The sequence below is a fragment of the Lithobates pipiens genome, unplaced genomic scaffold (assembly GCF_037356315.1).
Source record: "Lithobates pipiens isolate NorthernLeopardFrog02 unplaced genomic scaffold, aLitPip1_a1.2 Scaffold_13, whole genome shotgun sequence".
NCBI classification, from domain to species: domain Eukaryota; kingdom Metazoa; phylum Chordata; class Amphibia; order Anura; family Ranidae; genus Lithobates; species Lithobates pipiens.
The window spans coordinates 168,794,012-168,821,862 of NW_027507718.1; the positions used below are offsets into that span (position 1 = coordinate 168,794,012).

A 27,851-nucleotide genomic window follows, 5' to 3' on the forward strand; every position below is an offset into this window, starting at 1 on the left:
CTATTGTGAGAAGGTATCCTGTGTTTATATTTATGATAATGTGTGTTGTGTCTTCTGAGCTAAAAGAAGCCAAGGCTGACCTGAAAGATCATACCTCTGAGTCACCTAGGCTGGGTAAATGACTAGTTAATTCATGTTAATTTATGTTTCTCGTTACAGTTGTATTGTTAGGATAATATGATCAGGAGGGGGAAACTCCTTCTGAATTGTATATCAGACTGTATTCTTGTTGTAATAAACAGTTCCATGTTCCAGCTTTGTAACTGAGCTAGTATCGTCTGGTTCTTGGTTACAATATTCGGCTGTAAAATCTGATATCTTAAGGTCCAGATTGGAGGAACCTGTGTACTGACGGAAGCACTCAAGCAGAGTGTGACGGGGATCCATTACACTATCTCTTTACAAATGAAGAGATAGGAGAATCTTCTGACATCATTGTCAGATAACTACTGCATTTATGGAGTTAGGAGATGGACGCATCAAGTCCCAGCTTCCCGTTGTGGGTTTACGTTACAAAACTGGGTCAGTGTTTCAGAGTAATACTGTGCAGTGCAGAACAGGTCTTACTGCTATAAAATCCCCGGCCAAAATTAGCAAAAAAGTGTAGGAGCATAGAAAAGGTTTGGCACTGGACCATATAGAGAACCAAGTGCTACTTACTGTAAGGGGCAATTAATCAAAAGTAGTTTTGGGGGAAAAGGTAGGCAAGTAGAAGTATTGACAGAAGAGGTAAATGTAGGAAAAAAGTGGTGCAGACAGAATGAGGCAGAAGGTGATGAAGACAAAGTGGTGCAAGTGTGAATAATAATTTAAAAAAACATAAGGTTTTAAGGACACAAATGTCAGAAGTTGTTGAAAAAGAAGAGAGCAGGTGGAAAAAATAGGATTTTTAAAACAGCTTACCTGTAAAATCCTTTTCTTTGATGTACATCAGGGGACACAGAGCCATAGTAATTACTATGTGGGTTATATCGGACGGACAGGTGCTGGACACTGGGACGCCCCTAAGGCATGTACTCCCCTATTTAACCCTTCCCATTACTGAGAGTCCTCAGTTTTGTAGCAAAGCAATACAAGTGTATACCAAGAAGGGAGGAACCTCTGTGTCTCCTGATGTATATCAAAGAAAAGGATTTTACAGGTAAGCTGTTTTAAAAATCCTATTTATTTTTCTTACATCAGGGGACACAGAGCCATAGTAATTACTATGTGGGATGTCCCATAGCAATGGCAACTGAAGGGGGGGGGGGGGGCACAACAAGAAACAGAAGGCCAGAGGACTCATATTGCAGCCTGCAGTATACTGCGCCCAAAGGCAATATCCTCATGACCTTTATTATCAATTTGATCAAGTCTGATAAACATATGAACCGAAGACCAAGTCACGGCCTTACAGATCTGAGCCATAGAGACCTGATGATGCACCACCTAAGAGGCACTAATCGCCTTGGATGAGTGTGTTCTAACATGAGAAGGAAGAATTTTCTTCTTTAAGCTGAAGCTTAAACAATCACTTGAAAAATCAATTTGGAAAATAGTGGATCTTGACACTGCCTGTCCACATCTTGGACCCTCTGGCAGTACAAACAAAACCTGTGTTTTGCGAACCTGAGCGGTTGCCTTTAAATATACTCTGATCGCTCTTACTACATCAAGAGAATGTAGTGCCTTCTCTTCCTTAGATTAAGGCTCTGGGGAGAACGAAGGAAGAATAATATCTTGGTTTAAATGAAAACCTGTTACCACTTTTGGTAGGAATTCAGGATTAGGACATAAAACCACCTCATCCTTATGCAAAATGAAATATGGCTCTTACAAGACAGAGCCACTAGTTCCGATACTCTTCTAGCAGAAGAAACGGCAACCAGACAAGATTATCTTTCTTGTCAAAAGAACCAAGGAAAGTTTTCGTAAAGGTTCAAACGGCTGATTCAGCAAAGCCGATAAGACCAATTTTAAATCCCAAGGATTTAGAGCTGCCTTGATAGGGGGAATAAAACGTGTTACCCCCTGATTAAGCTACACACCAAGAGTGGGAAGCAAGAGGCCATAGGAAAAACACTGACAAGGCCGGGATTTGGCTCTTGATGGAAGTCAAGGCCAGATTTATTTCAGATCCCATATGCAGGAAATCAGGAATCCTGCTTATGACATACTTCCTGGGGTGCCAACCCCTGGATCCACACCAAGAAACATATGCCTTCCAGACTCTATAGTGATTCTGGAAGCGGCTTCCTGGCATTAATCAAAGTAGACACTACCAAAAGAGATCACCCACGATCTTTTATAGAGTGGGATTCAACAGTCAAACTTGTTAAATTTTTCATCCGTAAGGTAGGATGAAATAGTGGACCTTGTGCGAGAATGTCTGACTATAATGGCAGAGTCCGAAGGAATCCTATTGCCATCTTTATGATCTCAGTAAATCAAGATCTTCTGGGACCCGCTGGGGCCGCCAGACTCACCTCTCTTTTCTTCTTGCTTAATCCTGCGGAGAAGGCACGGAAGTAGCAGAACTGGAGGAAATGCATAGATCAGTGAAAACTGCTCCCATGGGAAGACTAATACGTCTGTTCCACCTGCTAGCGGACCCCTTGTTCTCTACACAAAGTTGTTGACTTTGTTGATGAATCTGGACGCGAATAGGTCTATGTCTGGAATGCCCCATCTCTGACCTATCGCTAGGAAGATGTCGGGGTGAAGAGATCATTCTCCTGGAAATAATTGTTGGCGACTCACTTAGTACGCCTGCCAATTCCCTAGTCCTGAAAATGAAAATTGCCGATAGGCAAGGAATGTTGTGTTCTGCCCAAGCTAGAACATTATTCACCTCTTTTTTGGGCTGCACGACCTCTCGTGCCCCCCTGGTGATTGATGTAAGCCACCGCCGTGGCCTTGTCAGACTGAATCCTGACAGGACAGTCCTGTAGTCTGATCATCCAAGATTCTAGGGCCAGATGTACTGCCCGAAACTTCCAAAAAAAAAAGTTGATAGGCAGGGTCCTCTAACCTGGACCATATCCCCTGGACAGAATCTTCTTTCAGGGCTGCTACCCAGCCTAGAAGGCTGACATCTGTTGTTAACACCACCCAGGATAAAGATTTTCCCTTTTGCTGGATAACAACCACCAATTTAGACTCTGAATTATTTCGGGAGCCAAGCGTATTGGAAACAAAACAAGGCCTGAATCTTTTTATTCCAGACCGACAGGATGGTGTCTTGAAGCAGTTTTTGAGTAAAACTGCACGTAAGGGACGGCCTTGAAGGAGGCCACCATTTCCCCTAATAATCTCCTGCACAAAAATTTTCCTTTGTTTTGAAAAGTTGAATTAGTCCCACAATGGAACTGATTCTTGTCTGGGGTAAGAATACCTTCTTCTGTATGGTATCTATAGCCAGCCCCAAGTACTGTAATCTCCTTGATGGTTTTAAGGAGAATCTTCCTAGGTTGAGTATCCAAGCTAGAGATTTCAGATAGTTACGGCTGAGATCAGACTCTGGTTTTAGACCTGAGACTGAATGATCTATTTAAAGTAGATCTTCTAATAGGATTGGACCGCTTTGCCTTGAGCCCTTAATCTGTCTAAAGGAGGTGCCAGAATCTTTCAGAACACTCATGGTGCTGTGGCTAAGCCGAACGGCAGGGCCACAACTGAAAAGATAATTCTATATTTCAAAACGCAGAAATTTCTGGTGAGCGGGAAAATTTGGCACATGGAGATATGCAACTGCCCTCCTTGCAGGATGGACACAGCCAATCAAATTATGAAAGGATCGGATGTTTAAGTGCCGATTCAGATCTTGGAGATCTAGAATGGGTCTTAACCCCCTGTTCCACTAAGGGAACCTCTGATATCACCGACTGGGATAACAGCTGATCCAGAGGCCAGAAAGAGAGACTTCTTTTCTCTCTGGATACTTAGGAACATTCTCAGAGGAGAGGGAAACTCTCGGAACTCTAGTCGTAACCTAGAAGAAAAAATTGCAGAAATCCAACTGTCTTGACATTGTTCCGGCCAGATCTTGAGAATTGCAGGACCTTTCTCCACACCCGAACAAGTGGGGGTGCCCCTTCATGAGAAGGCTTTAGCATTCTAATTAGTGGGCTTTCTGCCCCAAGATCCTGCTGCCCTTGGGGACTTTCCCTTGAACCTGACGGTTGAGGCCGTCGAGACTGCCTAGAGGTAGATGCCCCTGGCATAGGAGAGACACCACAATAAAAGGAGAAATGTTTGCTTCGGCTGATCAATATTTTAGCCACAGAACTCTGCGAGAATGCATTAGTCCAAGCATAAGCCATAAGGCTTAAGCAACAGAGTCTTTCATAGCCTCTACTGTGAGACATAGTGTGTGAGATTCACCAGCCCATTGCTGGGCCTGCTAATCAGGCAGAATTTCAGGTATTCAGGAAGTCCACATCTTTCAATGAGTTAGCATGACTCAAAATGTGCTCCACCAAAATGGTGGAGCAGAGCGTTAAAGGGTTAATGGACTGAGATACACCAATTGTAGCAAGAACCGGCTGCGCTACTGAACTGCAAAAGACATCTTGTCTTTAAAAGGAAGTTCCAACTTTAATTTGCTGGATCCTTTAACATCAGTGCATTATCCACCAGACATGTGAGACTCTGTTTACTGAGGTGATTGCAGCATCAATTGCTGCAACCCCCCCATTTTCTTCATAGAAATCCTCTTTCATAGATAAAGTGTGGAGAATTTCTTGGGAGGATAGTATTGTTTATCCGGATGTTCCCATTCAGAATACATAAGCTTTTTTTTTTTTAAAGCTATGCATGTATAGGAAAAAAAATCACCAGGTGGGAGAGGTAGATACCTCAAGAGCCTGTGCTGCAGGCAACAAAAGGTTTGAGTTAGGGAGTACACAAGCAACCTGACTTATGATGCTACTCCTTCCATATTAGGATCCTCCGAAGAGGATAAATAAGTATTTTCCAATATTTGGGAAGAACTACCTGATCCCCAGCCTCCGGCACCTCAACAAAAGGGCCCTGAGGACTAGATGGGAATTTGCTATGTTTAGTCCTACTATGGAGAGACATCATAGCATTAATCTTCTTTTCAAATTTTCAAATGGTAGAAGAGAAAAACCCATTTGTATGATATATACAGGGACTGAAGTGTTCTACCCCTGACGGCTCAATCTGACTGGCCGTATCCCTCTCAGAGGAGGATAACATTCTTTTGGAAATGGATTTAGTTTACAGTGCAAAACAAATGACCTTTTAGAGAAGTTCCTGGTCCCATTACCATTCATAGCCTGAAGCATAAAGCAGAGCACTATGCAAAAGAATGTACATGTACAAGAATGTGCTAGGCTATAGTTTAGTGCCATTAGCTGCTATTAACCCTAGCTTCAGTAAAGTATTATGTGCCAAAGGAATAAGCCTGTGTTCACTAACCTGACCAAGCCATCCACCTGCTCTGTCCCTCCACAGCCAGCAGCAGCTTTCACATACACAGCGCTGAGACCAGCTTCCTCCATGTGTGGCTGGCGCCTGACGCCGTTAGCCCCCCCGCAAATTACGCCCCCCCCTTACCTTTCAAAGAAAAGTGCTTTCCTGCATGAGCGGCGTTCTGTGGACCTGTAGGCAAAGCGGGGGGGGGGTAAATCCTCTGCTGATGCGGCCGCGGTCTGTACCTTTGACTTTTAAAAAAAAATGCTTTGCATCCTGTCCCCGAAGGGGAAAAAGACAAATATTTGGGGGCACAGGAGGAGACCAGACCCCCCTTCTTACCGGATGATCTGTTGCGGCTGGAGGAGAGGAGAGTAAAGGCTTCCTTGCTGTTTCCAGCGTCAGGATGGTGAGTGCTCAATACAGCCCCCAGTGGTGACACATAGGCATGGCAACATTATACATAGAAGGAGAAATTCCTGAGAAAATCTCCCTTACCTTATCCTTGCAGCAGGGTTTTATCAGAGATAAAACCCCAATCTTCACCCTTTACGGTGGGCTCCGAGACCTTTTAGGAAACCTTCAGAAACCGGGGAACCTCGGGTTACCCACAATCCTGGACCTGCGACAGCACCCTGCCAGTAAAAACTTTATGGCCTCACTACCAAAAAGAACTGGATCCCAGGGCCCAGCTCTCAAAGAGAAGGGTTCACAAGCAAAACCTTGTTTCTTCAGACACAAGGCCCGGGTACCATTCATTTAGCCCATGAAAAGACATGAGAATGGATCCGGTCAGCATGGCTAGGCCCAGCAAGGATTACTACCAGTGGAGCTCAGCGCAGCACATCTTTACTCGTTACCAACACCTTAGACACTGTCGAAAAAACTGAGGACTCACAGTAATGGGAGGGGTTATATAGGGGAGTACACGCCTTAGGGGCGTCCAGCACCTATCAGTCCGATATAACCCACATAGTAATTACTATGGCTCTGTGTCCCCTGATGTAAGAAAAGAAAACAGACTGGTTGAAGGCAGTGTGGACAGATGGCATGCACATATCTTTGTGTACAAAGTAAGAAATGTAGTTCTGGGGCTAAAGAAATATGTATGTTGTAGCCAAGCAGCTCGAGTTGTGACTGTATAGGTGTCAGCAAAAAAAATTTTCACATAGATTTCATGGTATTTTTCATGTGCAATTTATGGTATACAAAATTTTAAAACACTTTAGTTCCTATAAACTTCTTGTGCTACCAAAGCAAATTTGCAAATATAATCCTTTATCTCTTTTTTCCTGTCCTCAGAGATCTGACTTCACGTGTCTAGCTCAGACTTTCTCAACCTTTATTACTTTAGATAATTGCAGATTTTGCTCATACATACGTTGATGTGTCAAGTCATAAGTGCAGGATGTGCTGTGCCCTAGAGGTCAGGTATATCATATCAGCTGTTTTTATTTCTTACATGTATTATGTTTCCTCTTTTGCTCCAGAACTCCCCCCCCCCCCCCCCCCCATCTCCTGAAGAAGCATTTACATGTTGAGATATAAGAACTCCTCCACAGCTTTTTTAACTACTATGCAATATACACAGTGTATTTGTCTGCTATGCATCTGGATGGCCAACTCATGCCTGTTTCCAGAGCAGACAAATGTGATCTATGTTCATGCTGTGGATGAGTACAGGCATACCCCACTTTTAAGTACACAATGGGGTTTATTTACTAAAGCTGGAAAGTGCAAAATCAGGCTCACTTCTGCATAAAAACCAATGAGCTTCCAGGTTTTATTACCAAAGCTTAATTGAACAAGCTGGGGTTAGAAGCTCATTGGTTTCTATGCAGAAGTAAGCCTGATTTTGCACTTTAGTAAATAAACCCCATTGCATAGAAGTCAAGAGATGGAGAGAGTTTGTTTCAGGCCAACAGAATGTTGGGGTGGAGGGGCCTTGAGTAAAACTGAACGAAGTGAACAAGTTCCAATGAGGCAACCATAAAGCCTGGGTATTTAATGGAGAATCTCACACAGGAATGTCTTTTTGATCATAAGGTCTAAAAGTGGGATCTTAGAGAAAGAGTTTTTTTGGGTGGAAGGAAAACCTTTGTCTGGGCCATGTCTAGGATGAGGCCTATATATTCCAGACACAGGGAAAGTTGGAGGGCAGATTTTTGGAAGCAAAAAACTGAAAGCATGAGGCATCTGAATAGTCCTTTAAACATTAACAGACAGTTGTGAGGGAGTTGAATCCTTCAGAAGAAGTTCATCTAGGTACCCGATTACCTGGATGCACTGATTTCTTAAGAGGGTAAAAAAGGGTGCAAGCAGGGCCACTGATGGGGGGGGGGGGGACCACCGGTCAGCCTGCAGGGGGCCTGGACAGCAGGAGAATCGGTGGAGCAGAGAATGAAGGATGACAGCGCCTCTCAGCAGTTTCGCCACTTCTCCCTCCCACCGGGAGTTGTGCCCACCCAGATTTCATTTCTGTCCCCATGGCTGTACACCGCTGAGCTCCTTCCCCCCGCCCGCACTCACACCAGGACAAGGAGATGGCAGCCTGGAGGCTGGAGTAGTGAGAGATGAAGAGCCAGGAGGAGGTGCACTGTCCAGGGGGTGAGGGGTCACGTAGCCTCATAGGACAGCCAGAGGAGAATGAAAACTCCTCCTACAAGCTTTAACCAGTGGTTGGCCAGACATTGATAGAAGTCACAAGACTGTTATACACTGCTGATGAGAAAAAGGTATTTAGCAGTTTATATTTACTAAAATAATTTCATTTCCATGTTCTGTGTACTGTGGGAGACCAGATATAGTGAACGCAGGGTCTTGGGTTTAGTAACACTTTAATGACTGGCTAGGTACCACTAGATTGGTGCAAGGCCAATGTGGTGCCCATATTTAAAATAAATACAGACCGGTTAGTTAAACCTTTATATTCAGGAGGACACTTGAGAGTTTGATAAAAGCTACAAAAAAAATGCTAGAAAACATTTTAAGCAGTCAGCATGAATTTACAAACGCCCAAGCTTTGGGAAAGTAAGCCAAAACTTAGACAAAAGAGTGGCTGTGGATATAGTATACTTGTACTTTGCAAAAGTGTTTGACACCGTTCCCCACACTTGGGCATTGTGTAATTTAAATTGGAGCCTCACCCAAAAGGGGAAGTTCCACTTTAAGTCCTCCTCCCCCTGGCATGTCATTTTTTTCACGGAAAACCACAGGAAAAATAATTGTATTTATAATCTATGAAGCTCTTCACAATACAGTGTGCTGCTTTTCTTAAATCCTGCTTGCTGCATCTTTCTTGAGGTTCTTGAAAATTATACATTATATGGGTTAATGGGTATCATACTGTAAGAGCGCCAAGGATGTGGAATTCTCTTCCACAGGCGGTGGTATCAGCAGGGAGCATCGATAGTTTCAAAAAACTATTAGATAAGCACCTGAATGACCACAACATACAGGGATATACAATGTAATACTGACATATAAGCACACACTTAGGTTGGACTTGATGGACTTTTTTCAACCTCACCTACTATGTAACAAGGCAGAGATGTGCCATCTAGAGGTGAAGAGGACTTTCAATGGGGGCAGCACTGGAGTAACTGATATTGCAATCAGAATAGCTTTTTAATCGTTTATAGATGTGAGGAATTGTTTTTACATTAGTTGTTTTGCCCTCTATGGGCAAAGCACAGGCTTTCTTTAAAGATACCCTGTCACCACAGGAACACTAGCAAACAAAGCTCACACTGTAAAAGAAAAAAAACATGCATACTTACCTTTTTGAGGACCCATGTCTCTAAACTCAATGTCATGTAGCAACATTTGAGCCTGTGGGAGGAAACGCAGCCTGTGGTGGGAGGACCAGGTATTTACACAATCAGACCTGTTGAATACCTGTAGCAGCAGAGCGGTGGAGTCTGAAGCTACAGGCAACCAGAACGACACGTATACATGCTCTTAATTTACAACTTAAGCTTTATTTACAAGTGACTCTGTGGTGACAGGGTCATGTTCAAATGCTTCTAAAGCACAAACATTTTTTATCTGAATACATTCCTTGCATTAAAGTGATTGTAAACCTTCATTCATTTTTTTAAAATAGTTAACATCTTATACTGACCTGTTCTGTGCAATGGTTTTGCACAGAGTAGGCCCAATCCTCTTCTGGGGTCCCCCACCGATGCCCCTGGCTCCTTCCCTTTAGCGAGTGCACCCATGAGGAAGTCTGTTCTTATGGGAGTACTTGTGTAGGCTTTACCCTGAGTGCCTTATAGAAAGCCACAATGGGGGCTCTTGTGCAGGCGCCGGAACTATACTGTCTGCATCTACTGACACAGTTAGCGCAACTTTGCACCACCTCCTGCTCCCTTGTCACAGAATTTGACTGACAACAGTGGGAGGCAATGGCTCCTGTGGCCTCAGCAAAGCCTGTGAGGGTGGGTAGAGAGGGGTACAGCGCTGGATCAAGTAAGAACTCAGGTATGTATAAGAAGGGGTGAGGGGGCGATACAGGTACTGCCCTATGAAAAAGAAGAAAGCGGAGAGAGCTGCTGCTCTCATGCACAGCGCTGGTTTGAGATCTGTGAAGGTAAGTGTAAGGGGGTGAGAAGGGGCATCCTGTGACACAGAAGGTGCCCTTAATGCAAAAAATACATTAAGGTGAAAAAACCTTTAGGCTTTGGAACGACTTGGATATTTTAATGTAGAGGTACTTTCATAACAACTTACTTTACATATTAAATATACATGTACATAAGGTAGATCAATTGTGGGAACATTGGTGACATAGGGGTCAATTCACCAATGTTTACAGTTCCAGGAGCATGCTGGGGTGGTGGCGTCACAAGGGGGTCACCATGTGATTCCTCCCCTTAGTTGTTTAAGAACTGTCAGACAGCGGAGCAGGCAGTCGGCGGGAGCCTTTGTCGGGGCTAGAGGTTTTTTTTGCTTCTTTTTCTGGTCCAGCTGTGCGGCGGGCGTCGTGATTGATGTTGGATCCACTTCGAGGGAAATTTTTGAAAATGTTAAGGATACAGGGGCCAACTTCCCGGCCTGCTCCTTAGCAACCAGCTCAATGTGTTATTTTACTCTTAGGCCCCGTACACACGTGCGGACTGTCCGCCCAACTAGGTTCGTCAAACAGTTTGACAAACAGTCCGTTCAAAATTAGCATGAACGGACTTGACCACACACGACGAACGAACAGTTCGCTGAAAACTTGCGCGATGACGTGAACGGCACGTACGACGGGACGAGAAATTCGGCGTCCGATACACTGCAATGCAACCTTCACCGTGTAAATTCTTTCTGAGCATGCGCGAGACTTAGTTTGCCGAACAAGCCTACACACGAGCGGACTGTCCGCTCAAACCAAGTTTCAGCGGACAGTCTTACGGAAATTCCGAAAAACTTTGTTCGTCAGACTGTCCGCTGAAACTGTCCGCTGAAGCCCACACACGAGCGGACTGTCCGCTGAAACACTGTTCAGCGGACAAAGTTGGACGAACAGTCCGCCCGTGTGTACGCGGCCTTAGTGAATTGACCTCATAGTGAAGTAACATTAGGGCCGGTTCACACAGCGAGCCGCGGCGAGGCGTCTCCGACTTACCTCGCCGCGACTTGCGGGGAGCTCAGCGGCGACTTGCAGAGGACTTCTGCATAGAAGTCAATGCAAGTCGCCCCCGAAGTCGCCCCGAAGTAGTACAGGAACCTTTTTTCTGAGTCGGAGCGACTCGAGTCGCTCCTCTCAGAACGGTTCCATAGTACTGAATGGGGGCGACTTGCGGGAGCGAGGCGAGGCGAGCCGTGTCGCCTCGCCTCGCGTCGCAGTGTGAACCGGCCCTTACTGGTACCCAAAGCAATTTACTTGCAAAGCTGCACTGCAGAGTGACCTGCTTCTCTTTCAACTTGGTTTGACTGCAGTGCTTGGGTCCCTCTGCTTTCGGCGATCTCTATCCACATGTTAATTTTGCCATATGACAGTTGCCAGTGCAATACCTCTTTAAAGTGATTGCTAGTCTAGTTTTTTTTTCTTTAACAATAATAAACATGTTTTCTCTTTCATTCACTGACTGACACAGCTCCATTATTCTTGACCATAGGGTTGTTACGCCACCTTCAAGAGAGGACTAGGCAGAATATGTTACACATGTGAAACAAAAACAGAACTTTATAGTTTCGTCTAGGGGGTGGTCCCTTCAGTAACAACCCCTCAGCCTGCTTCCTGCAGCATCAGCTTCAGTTTTTTTCCTGCCTAGTGAAGGAGATGGACCTAGGAACCCTGCGGGACCGTCAGTCCTGGGATTTTTTGCAGAAGTTTGCCTTTTGCGCAAGATTTTTGGATCCTGTGATCTACTATCAACAGCCGGCAGGGTATCCTTATCCTTGTAGTCTCCCCAGCCTGGCCATCGAGCGTGTGCAGACCATAGCTACGTGCTGGGTCGGCCATGACATGCCCCTCAGGCTCCAAAGGTGGCCGGTGAGCGCATGCTTCCGGGACACATATGACCGGACTACTGATGTCTTTGTCACAGTGTGCCGGGCCAACAGCCACCCCGTACTGATCGGAGAGTGGGTCTGTGATGGGATATCTCGAGCTTGTCCGCATGGTAAGTACAGCTCTCCCTGCCTCGGCAGGGTTTAGCAGCTGGGCATTCCCTGGGAGGTCGATTCGGGGGTCCCTCTCCTCCCTCTCTTCTCTCCCTGTCCCTATCTCCCCCCCCTGTAGGGGATGCTGCATTATGGGCTGCTGACCGGTGTGTGTGCGTATAGCCTGGGGACCCCAGGGGGGCTCTCACCTTGGATGGGGGGCTGTGCTTGGTGGCTGCGTCCCTGGGTGTCTGTGGTTCCCTGCTGGGCGTCTGGAGGTCTGCTCTTGCTGATCGCCATAGCACTGTTCTGCTGCCATTTTCACTGTCTTTCCTCTGTGTACAAAGTTGTTTGTCTGCCATTTTTGGTGTGCCTCAGTGGAAAGCAGGGTCAGTGGCCATTTTGCTGTAGTTCGGTGGCCATTTTGCCAGTGATTATGTCCTTTATACTGGGCGGACGGCGGCCATTTTGTTGTAGCCCAGCGCTTTTTTTTTTGCTCAGCGCTGGTCCCTGCTGCTCAGAACAGCGCTGTTTCTCACTCAGGACACCTGGAAGCTGACACAGGCACTTGTAGCTGAACGGCGCAGAACTCGGTCAGGGTGGTGAGTCCTGCGGTGGGGGCCCCTCAGTCTGCAGCAGCTAGGAGGGTGGGACTATGCACCTGTCCCAAGTCCCCAAGGGTGGCAGACAGGGTGGGTCAGCATGGCTTCAGAAACTGGTGTTTCTTCCCCCGAACTCCCGGCAATTGCAACCGGCTCATCTGCAAACAGTGCAGTGGGCGGTCCGTGACACGTTCGTTACCAGGATGGAGGCGGTGTGCATGTGCAAAGGTGGTAAAAAGCGGCCCCTGACCCCACCAGTTACACCAGTTCCTTCTGCTGAAGTAGCGGTTCCTTTTGGATCCCGTAAGCCAGCCCGTGCACCTAAGGTGTTTCCATATCTGACTTATTTAGATAAGTTCATATACAAGGAATGGGGAAGATCGCATCGCACCTTTTCGGTCCCAAAAAGTATGGCGATGCGTTAACCCTTTGAGGAGAGCCTTCTTAATAAATGGTCGGCTCCTTTGGTCATGGACCCCCCAGTATCCAGGTTAAATAAAGTAACCACGATCCCGGGATAGGGGACTCCTGCATTTAAGGACCCCACGGACAGGAAGGCCGAGGCAGTGTCCCGTTCCGTGTTTACGGTTGTGGGGTCAGCGATGTGACCAGTACTGCCCTCAGCACTTGTGTTTCACACACTTACTGAGTGGGCAAAACTTTTGCACCACAAGTTGGGGAAGCAACAGGCCTCTCCTGTCTGCGTGGAACTAGCAGATCAGTTAGTGCAAGGCCTTAAGTATGTTTGTGACGCGGCCCTAGATACGAGTCCTCTGTTATCCAGGGCTTCAGTGTCAGCAGTGGTGCTGAGGCACCTGATTTGGCTAAAATGCAGGGTCTGCGAACCAAGCATCTAAGAAAGCCCTGACGGATCTACCCTTCCTTGGTGAGCGGCTCTTTGGAGCCTCGTTGGATGACATCATTAAGAATGCCACAGATGGGAAGAGTACCTTACTCCCACAGACCAGGAAGGCTAAGGAGCCATGCCGCAGGCAAGGGCCCTCATTTTCCGCTCAAAAAGAGACTTTTTCGCCCACCCGGGGCTTCGGCTAAACACCCCCAGCACGACAGGACAACCTCTGAGGGACAAAATCGCCCCTGGAACCGCAAGCCTAACAGGCCTGTGAGCAAAATTGCTACCACATGAAGGTTTGCCCCGCCCATCTCTCGGGTGGGGGGTCGCCTTCAGGAGTTTGCAGCCCGGTGGGCCTCTCGGCTGTCCGACCAATGGGTCTGCAAACTGATTTCCTCTGGCTACAAGATAGAGTTCCTCTCTTGGCCACCAAACAGATTCTTCCCCTCCAGCATACCCTTGCTCCCGGATCGCCGGGAGGCAGTAATGGGGGTGGTAAGGGACCTGCTAAGTCGCGGGGTGTTAGTGCCTGTTCCGGAGTCGGAAAGATTCCAGGGGTTCTACTCCAATCTGGTTGTAGTCCCCAAAAAGGAAGGGGTACGTCCAATCCTGGACCTGAAAGCCCTCAACTGCTTTGTAAAAGTACAGAGGTTCAGAATGGAATCAGTTCGCTCAGTAGTCGCTGCACTCCATCAAGGGGACTCCCTGGCATCTTTGGACATTTAGGATGCATACCTGCACATGCCCATATGCCTTCGACATCAGAAGTTTCTGCAATTTGCAGTTGGGGAAGCCCACTACCAGTTTGTGGCCCTTCCCTTTGGTTTGGCATCAGTTCCCCCGAATCTTTACCAAGAATTAAAGGAGGATGTGGCGATCACCATGCAAACCCTGCAGGATTTTGGGTGGCTGTTGAACCTAAAGAAGTTGGCGCTTATACCGACTCAGCGCTTGGAGTACCTAGGCCTACTGCTGGACTCCATGGAAGCAAGAGTGTTTCTCCCTTCAGACAAGCTGCAGCCTGACAGAACCGCGGTGAAACTATTGATGAACCGCAGGTGGTCGTCGCTACGCTTCTGCATGCGAGTCCTGGGGCTCATGGTGGCCTCCTTCGAGGCAGTGCCGTATGCCCAGTTTCATAACAGAGTCTTGTAGAAGGAGATTTAAATGAAATGGGACAAATCTCCCTTATCCCTGGATCGGCAGATTCAGGTGAGCCAGTCAGTCGGGTACTCCCTGCTCTGGTGGCTGAGGTCCCCGGCACTTCGGTCCGGGAAGTCGTTCCTACATCTACATTGGACAGTGATCACAATGGACGCCAGTCTGACCGGCTGGGGTGGAGTACTGGGAGAACAGTCGACCCAGGGCCTCTGGTTGGGGGAGGAATCCAAGTTGCCGATCAATGTGCTCAAGCTTCGAGCGATCAGGCTATGCCTCTCCACATGGTCGATGAGACTACGAGGGTGTCCGATCAGGATCCAGTCAGACAACGCCACAGCGGTGGCATATGTCAACCATCAAGGAGGAACAAGAAGCTCGGCTGCAGCACGGGAGGTCACTCACATCCTTCATTTACATCCTGGGAGTGGAAAACTGGCAGGCGGACTACCTAAGTCGCTAGATGCTGGACCCAGGAGAATTGGCACTGCATCCGCTGGTGTTCAGGCTACTGTGCTTGTGATGGGGCACACCAGACGTGGATCTCCTGGCCTCCCATCTCAATCGGAAAAGTACTGAGATTCATATCCAGGACAAGAGATCCTTGGGCAGACGCGTCAGGCGCGCTGGTGGCTCTGTGGGGTCAGTATCAACTGATCTACGCCTTTCCTCCGCTTAAGCTACTACTACGTCTGCTCCGCAGAATGGAGATTGAGGGGATTCCAGTAATTCTGATTGCCCCAGATTGGTCTCAGTGCCCCTGGTACGCTGACCTAGTATGCCTGGTTGCGGACGCTCTGTGGCGACTACCGATGAGAGAAGACCTTCTGTCTCAAGGTCCGATTCTCCATCCTGCTTTACCATTGCTGGTTTTAACGGCATGGCTGTTGAGAGCAAGGTGCTAAGGAACGAGGCCTATCGCACTCTGTGATTTCATCTATGTTGAGAGCACGGAAATCTTCTTCTCTGAAGATATACCATCGTACCTGGAAGGCCTACATCTCCATGTGTGAAGAGAAAGGATGCGTCCACGCACCTATTTAGTTTCTAGGATATTGCTGTTTCTGCAGCGAGGAGTAGACCAGAAATTGGCTTTGGCTGTTTTTTTTTTCAGCGACCCCTGGCGGATCATTCTCTAATGTCCACCTTTACCTCCGTGGGATCTGAATCTGGTGTTATCAGCGCTTCAGAAACCGCCGTTTGAAAACTTCAGAGAAATTGCCTTGTTGACTCTTTCCCAGAAAGTGGTCTTTCTAGTGGCCATTACATCGGCCAGGAGTGTTTCGGAACTGGTGGCCTTGTCCTGCAAGTGGCCCTATCTGGTTATCCATAAGGATAAGGTGGTGTTGCGTCCGCAACCTTCTTTTCTGCCGAAGGTGGTTTTGGCGTTTCACCTCAATGAAGACATTGTGTTACCATCTCTGTATCCTAAACCAACACATCCTAAGGAGGTGGCCCTTCATTTCCTTGACGTGGTCCGGGCTCTAAGGGTGTATTTGTCTGCCACGGCTCCCTTTCGTAAGTCAGACTCTGTACGTTTTGGTAGCTGCTCCAAAAAAAAGGTATGGCGGTCTCGTCGGCCACTATTTCCAGGTGGATCAGACAGATTGTGGTACAGGCCTACGCCTTGAAGGGGCAGGTGCCCCCCTTTACTGTCACGGGCCATTCCACCAGGGCAATTGGAACCTCTTGGGCTTTCTGACATCAAGCGTCAGTTGCTCAAGTGTGTAAGGCGGCGACTTACACACTTTTACCAAATTCTACAAAGTGGATGTAAGCGCATCTTCGGATGCATGCTTTGGCCACAAAGTTTTGCAGGGGGCCGTGTGATGTTTCAATTGCTCTTCTTTTTTTCAGTTTTTTTATTAAAATACAGTTACTTTTGAGTATAATGCATTGTTAACCGCAAGTTCTGATGCGGCTAGATAAGGTGGTGACTTCCCTGTTAAGGAGCACTGCTGCTTGTGGGGAAGTTTTTTTATGCTGTTCCCACCCCTCATTATGACACTGCTTGGGTTCGTCCCTATGGTCAAGAATAATGGAGCTGTGTCAGTCAGTGAATGCATTAAGATAAAAAAACCTTCTGCCTTTACAACCACATTAAAGTGTGTTCTCTGAACTGCAGTCTCTCTAGTGGTAAGTTAATGTATTTGACTGAAAATAAGTGTTTTAATATTAGAATTTTTTAATATATAAAAATAACAAACATGCCCATACTTACCTGTTCTGTGCAATCATTCTGCACAGAGCAGCCCCTATCCTCTTCTTCTGGGGGGCCGCCCGGAGCTCCAGGCTCCTCCTCTTCATTGGGTGCCCCCACGGAAAGCCACTTTCCATAGGGGCACCCATGTGGGCTCGCTCCCACGTTCCGCTGCTCGCTGCTGTGTCCATTGACACAGACAGCGGGACTCAGCCTCACCCCCCCCGCGTCACTGGATTTGACTGACAGCAGCAGGAGCCAATGGCTGCTATCAATTTGTCCAATGAGGAGAGAGACAGCGGCTGGAGCTGCTGTGCCCGTGCACATCGCTGGATCAGATCGGGCTCAGGTAAGAAACAGGGCAGGCTCTGGGAGGAGCTGCAGCACAGAAGGTTTTTCACCTTAATTCATAGAATGCATTTAAAGCGGAGTTCCACCCAAAATGGCAACTTCCGCTTTAAGTGATGGTAACCTCCTGACATGCCACATTTGTCAGGGTCTCAAAAGAAAGAGTTTAAAAACCCTGATAGGGGTTAAGATAATAGTTACACATTTCTAAAAGTTGAAACAACATACCCACTTGATGATGTGCTAGGGAGGGTCCTTCTCATGCCAGTTCCCGCAGGGTTTAAATCATAAGCCAGGTGTCCCTGTAGCTCTCCTAGAGAGAAATTGGGGCCTGTTCCAGACACAACTGGAGCTGCAAGTAAAACATGTCACATTAAAGGGGAAAAAAATTATCGTGATATACACGCTATTACCAACATTAAAACTAAGACAGAAATAGCACAGAATAAAATACATACTGTATGTACAAAAGATATTGACTGTGCAGCAATAAAAATTAAAACAATAACACAACCAGTCTCCTTTGTTGGCATGACAGGCACGCCTCAAGCGTACCTGACTATTTCTGCCCTATCCACCCAGCTCCTCCATTCATAGAAATCATACTATAGCAGAGAGTAAACACCTATAAGTGCAGCGGGAGCTTTGTTTCTATGGCCACATTCACATTTAGCGCTCCCAGAGCACGCAGCAAAGTGCACAGAAAATGCATGCTTTGCCATGTGTTTCAGAAATGTGGTGAAAACAAGCATCACATTTGGAGTGCTATTAATTGCTAATCACAGCCCCAAGCACGATTAGCAGACATATGTTTTGGCTTGTTTTAGCGTGAACAAAATGTGCCACGTTCCATGCTCAAGAAGATTCAGGCTTTTTTTTGGCACCTTTTGCGCACATAGGCCACTCAAGTGAATGGGCTGCCCTATGCACAATGTGCGGAAACATGAAAAACGTGCGAATGAAAACATTACCAGGAGCTTACGTTCCAGCTATGCAAAGTGTGATATGGGTCCAAGAGTGTTAAGCCTGGTACACACTACAAGTAAAACTAACAAAAACTGTCAGCTCCGGTTGCAGCCACTGTATTAACAATGCAAATTTAGTGCAGCAATCTCCCCCGCTGAGCTGTTGTGTTTTGACAGGGGGACTGACAGGGGGACCCCCCACCGGAACACTCCAATCAGCGCTCTCTGCCATTGGCTGAGGGCGTTGATCGGGAGTTGGTCAACTGCTGGTTTTCCAGCATGCTCGCCTGACAGAAGATGGCTCAACGGCTTCTGACGGACAGACCGAAGTTGGCCATTTTTTTTGAACCGGCCAATGTCCCGACATTCGGCCCGTGTGTACCAGGCTTTAGTTCTGACGTCGATTTATCTTATTCGTCTATAGATGTGGACTTGAAAGCAAGATGTTCCTTGCAAGGTCTTGGAGGTGGGACGAAGCTGATGCTTTGAGGTAGACTCTGATGGCTCTAATTACATCTAGGCAGTGAAGAACAACTTTCTTTGGGTGCTTTGGAGGCAGGACACAAAAGCGGCAAGACTATGGGGTTGATTTACTACAGGCAAATAGACTGTGCACTTGTGCAGTGCAGTTGCACTAGAGTTTATTAAATGAGGTAAAACTTCACTTTGCAAAGAATACCCAATCACATGCAAGGAAAAGAAAAAAACATTTTTTGCTTGAATATAATTGTATGATGGACGTCAGCTGAGCTTCCCCTGATTTTCTAAGCTCTGGAGAATCTCTGCTCAAGTAAAGTGCACAGTATTTTGCCCCATACCCACGGTCGGACATTCCGACCACAAAATCCGTCAGATTTTTTCAAACGGATTTTGGCCAAAACTTGTGTTGCATACACACGGTCGCACAAAGTTGTCGGAAAATGCGATCGTTCGGAACGAGGTGATGTACAAATTGTATGACGGTACTATATAGAGGCCAGTAGCCAATAGCTTTCATCTCCAAATTTTTTCTGAGCATGCATGGCACTTTGTGCGTCGGAATTCTCTACACACGATCGGAAAAAGTCTGATCGGACTTTGTTGTTGGAAAATTTTAGATCCAGCTCTCAAACTTTTTCTGTCAGAAATTCCGACGGAAAAAGTCCGATAGAGCCCACACACGATCCGACAACATAATCCGATCGGACTTTTTTTGTCTGAATTTCCGACCGTGTGTATGGGCCATTTTGTCCTTAGTGAATCAACTCCTATATCTTTATTGAGGTTCTTTAGGAAGAAAAGATGATCTTGGGCATAAGGTCACCTTTTTTTTGTAAAGAATGAGAAATGTTTTCTTAGAAGTGATAGCAGCCAAGAAGGCCATTTTGCAAGAAAGATCATTTAAGGACATTTCCCTGATGGGTTCAAAGGGTGCTTTCTGCAGAGAAGAGGGAACAAGACTGATGTCCCAAGAAAGCACGGCTGATTCTAGATGCACTTTTAATAAAAATTTTGACAAGATAAAGAGAGAGGCCAAAGGATTTAAAAAAGAATAGACAAGGCAGAAACCTGTTCTTTCAGAATGTGAGGCACAGAGTAGTTTCTGGGATTGAAGTGCCTTAGCTCACACCAGACAAAGAAGGATTTCCAGGTACAATAGAAGATCTTTCTGAAGTAACATTTCTTGCCTGAACTGAGATCAAGAAATGATCAAAGAATGCAATGCCAATGCTAGAGGATTCTCAGTCCTGGCCACAAACATAGGTAACTTGTTGTTAAATTTGGAGGTTAAGATCCCCCATGTCTGACTGATGAGGTTGAAGATATCGTGGTGAAGAAACCATTCCTATGGTCCAGGCGTTGATGGCTGAGGTAATCCATCTTCTAGTTGACCACTCTGGGCATGCGGACAGCAAAGATAACTGGACAGTGTTTCTCAATCCAAGAGATGATCTGGCTTGCCTCCTTTATGGCTGCATGGCTCCTGATGCTCCCTTGTGGTTGATATAAGCCATTGTCGTGGCTTAGTCCGATTGTGTCACGTACCTAGTGGCTTGAGCCCAAATTGCAGAGGGAGGCCTCCCTTACGACTCCCACTTGTGGCCCTTGGTAAGGTAACAGAAGGCACAGGAGTAAGGAGTGATACAAGTGCCTGGCAGGATCAACAGCGGAGGAAGTTAATCCAGAAGTCCAAGAATTCCTTGCAGGAGACAGAAACAGGTGGCAGACTGGGACTTAAGTGCTGGACTGGAACCAGGAACAGCTGACAGGTTAGCAGGCTGGGACCAGAACACTGTACTGGAACCAGGAACAACTGATAGGAAAGTAGGCTGTAACTAGAGCACTGGAACCAGGAAAAGCTGACAGGCAAGCAGACTGGAACTGTAGCACTGGACTGGAACCAGGAAAAGCTGACAGACAAGCAGGCTAGAACTAGAGAACTGGACTGGAACCAGGAGCAGCTGATTGGTAAGCAGGCTGGAACTGGAACACACAGAGTAGTCAGGCAGGCCGCGTTGGATATTAAGCGGGCAGCAGATGGACCAGAGGAACAGGCAGGAGAGTAGTCAAAGACAGGTCGGAGGTCGGATGCAGGTGGATAGCTGGGATAGTCACAGATAGCCGGGTATTCACAGGTAGTCTCAGATCAGGTAAAGGCATACAGAACGCTGTAGAGCAGGCAGTGAAGTTTGTATGTGACAGGCAGGTTTAAATAGCCCACCTGGCGCCAACAGGATTGCAGGCACATTCCCGTGTGTGCACGCGCATGCACAATGGCGCCCGCCAACGCGCGCCAATGCACCCGAGGAGCCTGTTTCTGGCAGGATCTTCCTGACAGATTGCAACTTGACTGGGTGTCCTTGCAGAAAAGGGTGTCCAATGTTGCAGAGCCATTCTTATTGTTTAGAGCTCTAGAATGTTGATGGGGGCTTGGCTTGCACCCGTAATCATGTTTCCTGAACTGTGAGTTACAAGAACACTCCTTCCCAGGCTAAAAGGCTGGCATCTGTCGATATCTGTTATATGGTTAAGGCTGGGCTGGGAATCCACCAAGCTAGGCATGTCCTTTTTTGGCTTTATAGGAGCATGGATAGGTAGAGAGAAGGAGCCTGTGTGTTCTAAGCCAACAAGATGTTGTGTAGGAGAGGTCTTAAATTAAATGGGGTTAATGTAACAGCCTCAAAGGAGCCTACTGTGAGATCCAGCACTCTCACTGGAGAATTTCACAACCTCTTTGTGATTAACCTCTTTGAACTTCCATACTGAGTGTGAACTTTTAGAGAAAGGAGTTTCTTCTCTGAAAGCAAAGCCTGTAGGATGTGCCTAGGATCAGGCACAAGTATTCAAGTTAAAGAGAAGGTCGGCAACCAGATTTCTGAAAGTTAATCACCAAACCAAAAGCCTGAAGAATCTGAATTGTCCCATCAATGTTTGCAGATAGCTGAAAGATGAGTCCTTCAGAGGGTCGTCTAGATAACCTGTGACCTGGAGTTCTTAGAAGGGCAAGAAGAGGTATGAGGACCTTTTTAAATACTCTGGGGGGCTAGATGGCAGTGTAACAAACTGAAAGCTGTTGTCTCCTACTGCACAGCATAGAAAATGCTGATGAGGCAGATAAATGGGAATTTGCAACTTAATGTCTATAGATGGCAAATGTCCCGGAAAGGCAATACCTGACCTTGTGGATTCCATGCAAAATGTTGAAACTTGAAGGTATTGTTTTGGAATTTTGGGGCCAGGATAGGGCGAATACCCCTGTTGGGTTTTGGTATGGTTTGTAAGTTTTAATAGAATCCTTGGAACCTGTCCTGTAAGAATACTGGCAAAACTACCAACTGGGGCAAAGGATGGTTTAGGGCATTCTTCAAAACACTGAGCAGATTATGGTCGATTTGAGAGAAGAAAAAATTTTGAAGATTTTTGTACCCCTCTGAAACCACTGATTCAACCCACAGGTATGGCATGTCTGTGACCTGACTGTAACAGATGTTCCCCAGCTTCTAGGAGTGAGGGTACCCCTTCGTTGGGAAGAGGACTCTAAGTAAGACTTGCTGGACATTGTGGCCCAAGTCTTGTGCTGAAAGGAAGGGATGAACTTTTGAAGTTGAAGACTGTGTAGGGCGTTGAAGTGCTCTGAGTTTTGAAGAGGTAGAGTCCCTTTAGGGAAAGGGATTTTTGAACTTTCCACTGTGGAAGAACCTTTCCATCTATGAAATCTTTGATGAATTTGTCAAGTACCTTTCCAAAGAGATGTCCTCCTTCAAAGGGCATATGTATGAAGCATCTTTTACAGCAGCTTTTGCTGATCAGGCCTTAAGCCAAAAGATTCTGCACTTGTGAATAAGAATTGGAGCCATTCTGGAAATCCGCGTCATTGCTTGTTCTAGGCCAGTGATGGCGAACCTTGGCACCCCAGATGTTTTGGAACTACATTTCCCATGATGCTCAACTAAACTGCAGAGTGGCCGAGCATCATGGGAAATGTAGTTCCAAAACATCTGGGGTGCCAAGGTTCGCCATCACTGTTCTAGGCTATCCACATGACAGAGCAGAGCAGAAGTTAATTGTTGTGATTTCTCAGTTAAAATATGGTCCTGGAATACAGGATCATGTTGTTTGTTCATTGCCCTACTCTAGTCCAGCTGCAGTTTGACAGACAGAAATTGCAGCAATAGCTAGTTGCAGAGCTGGGTCAGCAAGTGTAAAAAAGCCTTTAAGAGCATCTTAAACATTCCTAGGAGCATCTTTAGTTGGCTCAATTAGATGTTTGAGACAGCAGGGTCTACTACCAGAACAGAACACTTTTTACCACTGGATAGAGCTCAACAATTGCTTTCAGAGGGGTGGAAATATTTTCTGGATTGACCCAATCCTCATAAATTGCTAATTCTATTTGTTTATGAATTGGAAATTTATTTTAAAATGTTAATCTTTGTACCCAAAGTGACATCATATCCACGTTGATAAGCATATTGTGTGAAGCGGAAATATCAGGTTATAGAAGGGTAGTGGTAAGAAATCTTTTGCGGAATCCTCTAACACCACCTCTGGGTCTCCTTCATTCCCTTCTGTACCTGCCTATTCTAGGCTTTTAAGCCCTGGATAGCGATGGATGTATTAAAACCATTAGTTTTCTAAGAAAATGTGACATAGTTGCACAGAAATCTGCCTTAGTCAGGTAGGCTGCTTGGTGCATGCCTGAAATGAATCAGATGCAGAGACCACTGCTAAAATCAGGTTCTGCTCTGGTGCAAGGGAAACAGCATCACTTTAAAAGTTGATAGTTATGTGCGGCTTTGGCGGAGCAAATGTTTTCCTGAGCTTTTGCTGTGATTCCCTTTCGCCTGATTTCTGTCATATATGCAAGTGAGGGTATTCCCCTGTGGGGTACTCATGGAGTACAGTGCGGAATATAGGGTACATAACCCAGAGAACCCAGAGGACTGCACAGCAAGTTCTTGTGGCAAAAGGGCAGGTAGGAGGAAGCACCTGAGAACCTTATATGAGGCTTTAGGCAGAAGCGGCGATAAAACGTTCAACCTGTGGTGTGTTGTAACACCTGATCATCCACCTCAGACTAAGCTCTGAGTGATCCAGTTTTAGGGTCAAGTTTAAAAAGTTTACACTGTAATGTGAATACGATCCAAACCCAGTCCCTTTTTTAGAGCAGTGATCAGAGATACAGGGAGGCTCTGTCTTACCTGCCCACATTTCTGGTTTTTCTATACAGGGTGCAGGCTTCACCCGTGATGGTGGTCATATCCCTGGAGGAGTCTTCAGTGTCTGGATTTCATAAGGATGGACCATGGTTCTGAACCTGTATAGCACCCTGAGGCTAAATACATGTGTTGAACTACATGGCAAAGCAGGAACCCAAGAAGGATCTTGTGACAGAAGCAACATTACAGGCCATCCCCAAAACATAAGGTCCATGTACAGCTCCCAAGGTTGCACCAATCTGGATGCACTGTTTCAATTGCTGAATTAGAAGATGGTGGGGGTTGGATTGAAGAGTTCAGTGAAGAACCTGAAGTAAAATAACATACTAGTGACGCGAATTATATCTCTGTAAGGGGAAAAAGGTCCATCACTTTAGGACAATAGAAAACAACTGAGATCTTACAGAGTAGGGTAGGGTATTAGGGATACACCCAGGGGGCACGTCCAACAAAGTTTTGCCAGTGTCCAATCATCTGAGCCTATAACCCAGGGTCTGTGTTCCCATTACTGTATATACGTACTGTATGTAGATATACATATCCTCTCAGGAGAAAACAAGATAACCCCTCATAATATTACTTACTTCTCGACACTTGAATTAATTCTGTGACGCTGAAAACACCAGAAGTGACAAAACTCTCTTGGAAATCTGTCATATCTGCAGAGACAAAACAGCTGTGACAGATATCAGAAACTCACAAGTAGAAATGCATGTAAAACTCTCTTTTAACCACCACTAAACAGGGTGATTAGTTGTAAGCACAATACACAAAGATACTCACTTACCCAAATTGATAGGTTTAGTGTCTTCTATGTCAGAGCCAATAACTGTACGAGGGCTGCTGTCCTGTTCAGCATCTAAAACCCAGAAAACCCTAAGATTACCATTTATTTTACAAGATAATTATATTATTACAAACCTGAAAAAAAAAGACAACAACATTACAGATATACTGTATATACTTCCTTAAATGGTTTAAGTATTACTTTGGTAAAGTGGCAGTCTACACAAAACTGATCATTTCAGTTTTTGGGAGTTGCTGGAAAGCTGAACCACCATTCAATTTTTATATGCTTTCAGGACTCAAGAAGTATGATCTCTGCAACCTGCTGTGGCCATTACAAATAGGTCTCATAGCAAGGATTTCTAGGAAGAAATATATACCCTTTTTTGATTTCCAGGAAGGAACTTGCTGAGCTGAAGTCCCCAGGAGATATAATAGAGCTAGCTTTACTGTTGAGAAAATAAACCCAAAATCTAAGTAGTATTTCCTAATTGACAAAAATGTAAAACAAATATAAACACACAAAATAAGGAAAGACAAATAGTGCTAAAAGCGAATGCCCAGGGCTGCGATGAAAATATGTAGCCAGGTGTTGGACTACAGAAACATGGAGAAGGAGACATTGGGGTTCATTTAATAAAACTGGAGAGTGCAAAATGTGGTGCAGCTCTGCATAGAAACAAATCAGCTTCAAGGTTTTAATGTCACAGCTTAAAGCGGACCTCCACCCTAAAGTGGAAGGTCCGCTCATCGGAACCCCCCCTCCGGTGCCACAATTGGCACCTTTCAGGGGGGAGGAGGGTGCAGATACCTGTATAATCCAGGTATTTGCACCCACTTCCGGGATAAGCTAGCCGCAGATGCCCCGCCCCCCCTGTTGTGTTCTGGGAAACACACAGTTCCCAGGACACAGCGGTGACCAGTAGAGACGCGCAGCGTGACTCGCGCATGCACAGTAGGGAACCGGGCAGTGAAGCCGCAACGCTTCACTTCCCGATTCCCTGACCGAGGATGGCGGCGGGGGCAGCCAAGAGACGAGCGATTGCTCGTCATCTGCCGCCGACATCGCTGGACATCCCTGGAACAGGTAAGTGTTCATTTATTAAAAGTCAGCAGCTGCAGTATTTGTAGCTGCTGACTTTTAAGATTTTTTTGAAAGGTGCAGCTCCTCTTTAAAGAGGAACTGCAGTCTGCTCACATAATCTGTAATAAAAACATCTTTGCCATTCTGACGCTTCCCTCCAACCACTTTGAATATTATTTTATATATACTGTGATTCTGTACTTGCCAAATATGCTGCAGAAATCCCCCCCCCCCCCCACTCGAGTCTGGCTGGAACCATTTTAACTGTGGGTGGGCTGAAGCTGGATTTACACAGACACACACCTCCAGCTCTGCAGCTCTCATTGGCCCTCTTATGACTCACCCCCCCCTCCTTCCTGGCAAACTCTTGCGAGAGTGAGAGAGAGAGGTGTGCATGATGTCATAAGCCTAGGCTTTTTTTCAGACAAGAAACAGGAAGTGGGCCGTATATATGGTATTTACTGGCATAAAAAAAATGTTTTACTATCCAAAGTTAAAACAACAAGGGCAGAAGATTTAGTAGATGGAAAGATGAAAGCTGCACCAGATTTTGCACTCTCCAGTTTTAGTAAATCAACCATATTGTCCTCTTTAGTCAGTTTCACTTTTTACTGATATGCTGAACATTGGTGTATTATCCCCTCCAGTTGGCAGAGGGAGAATTATAGCCAGAAAAGCATAAAGATTACTGTGCAGAATGCTGAAGATTATGGAAATTAATATCCAGGACAGCAGCCATAGAACTGGACTACAATACCCAAGAGCACCCTGAGGTAGAGAAGGAGTAGTGGAAAAGCTTTGTACCAGACTACTGAACAGACTGATTCCTCTTTGCAGCGTGGGAGCTGAGATGTGAACATCAGTCCTGGTGCACACGGATCATCTACGAAGCGAGTGACCAGAGCCAGAGGACACCTGGGGCAGTACAGCACAGATTGCAGCGATCACATCTGCGCTGCTACCGCAGGGAGAATGCAGCATCCTCTCATACTCTACTTCCCACCACTGATCACCAGAGGTATTCTGTGGAGAGACTGAGGGGGCCCCCTTCTACAGCAAGAGTTCACCGCTGCATCTCAGGGACTGGTCAGAGGACTCACCGCTCATTGTTTGCAGTTAGCAGGGAATGAGCTACTGGAGCCAGGACATTAACCTCCCTGGCGGTATGATTACTTCTGGTTTTAGGTGCTGAAAGCGGTACAATTATTTTGCATGTAAATTTGGCGTTTTATATTGTAGTCCTGTAATTCTTAGGAATAACTCTCTTAAATCTGTTCAAACCAGAGTCTAGCAGACATCCCGGGTATGATAGTTTATAATATAATAAATAATAATAAAAATTATTAAATAATGTAATCAAATCCAAAAACACTGAAATTTGCTTATTTGCAGAATTGTCGCTGTCATTAGATTTAGTGTTTGATGACGAATTTCCCCACAAATCGATATCGCTCAATTCTGCAAGTGATTATAATTTATTATTGCTGTTTTCTAGTTGGTCTAAAATCACTTTTGACCTAAAGGGACACTTTTTGGTTGCTATGGACAATCTCCAAATTCCAGGCAGAAAAAAACAGTACTTATAATATAAAAGTGCATGCAGGGCCCTGCACAGACCACTAGGGACAAAGGGGATGTGTAATTTTTTTATACAGTACTGTAATCTGTAAGATTACAGTACTGTGTGTGTTTTGTGTGTTTTTACTTTTTTGAATTTGGCGCCGATCTCCGCTCCCATGCGCCATAACGTCGCAGGGAGCGGAGCTCGGCGGCACTCGGGCACTGTGTGAATCGAGCGGAGGACAACTCAATCACACAGCGCGGAGGACATCGCTGGATCCAGGGGACAAGGTAAGTAACTTCTCATTGTATCCAGCGATGCGATCCTAAGTCTGGCTCGGGGTTACCATTTATGATACTAAAATCCCAACCCGAGCCAGACTCGGGATTACCCCAGGGAGGTTAACCCCTTGGCACCGGCTTCTTTAAGGGGTTTGTGACCATGTGACCGTCATGATTGGCTGTCACAGTGGTCATGTAATCAGAAAACTCCCAATTGTAAGAAGTGTTTAGGAGCTTTTTGTAAAACCACTGGTCACTGTGCCAGGAGCGTGCTCTTGGCACAGCTCTATTGGCACTAATGCATGCAA

The 27,851-nt window shown here is 46.1% G+C and overlaps 1 protein-coding gene across 4 annotated transcripts in view; it reads right to left on the reverse strand.

The window, feature by feature from the left end:
- NFIC (nuclear factor I C) overlaps window positions 1-27,851 on the reverse strand; it is a 230,693-nt gene that overhangs the window by 40,532 nt on the left and 162,310 nt on the right. For all 4 annotated transcript variants that reach the window (XM_077475829.1, XM_077475831.1, XM_077475830.1 and 1 more), the window contains exons 3-5: window positions 24,619-24,690; window positions 24,416-24,490; window positions 17,396-17,519 (exon numbers count right to left, since the gene is read on the reverse strand). In XM_077475829.1, coding sequence (XP_077331955.1) covers window positions 17,396-17,519; window positions 24,416-24,490; window positions 24,619-24,690 — 271 coding nt within the window. The remainder of the gene's footprint in view (window positions 1-17,395; window positions 17,520-24,415; window positions 24,491-24,618; window positions 24,691-27,851) is intronic.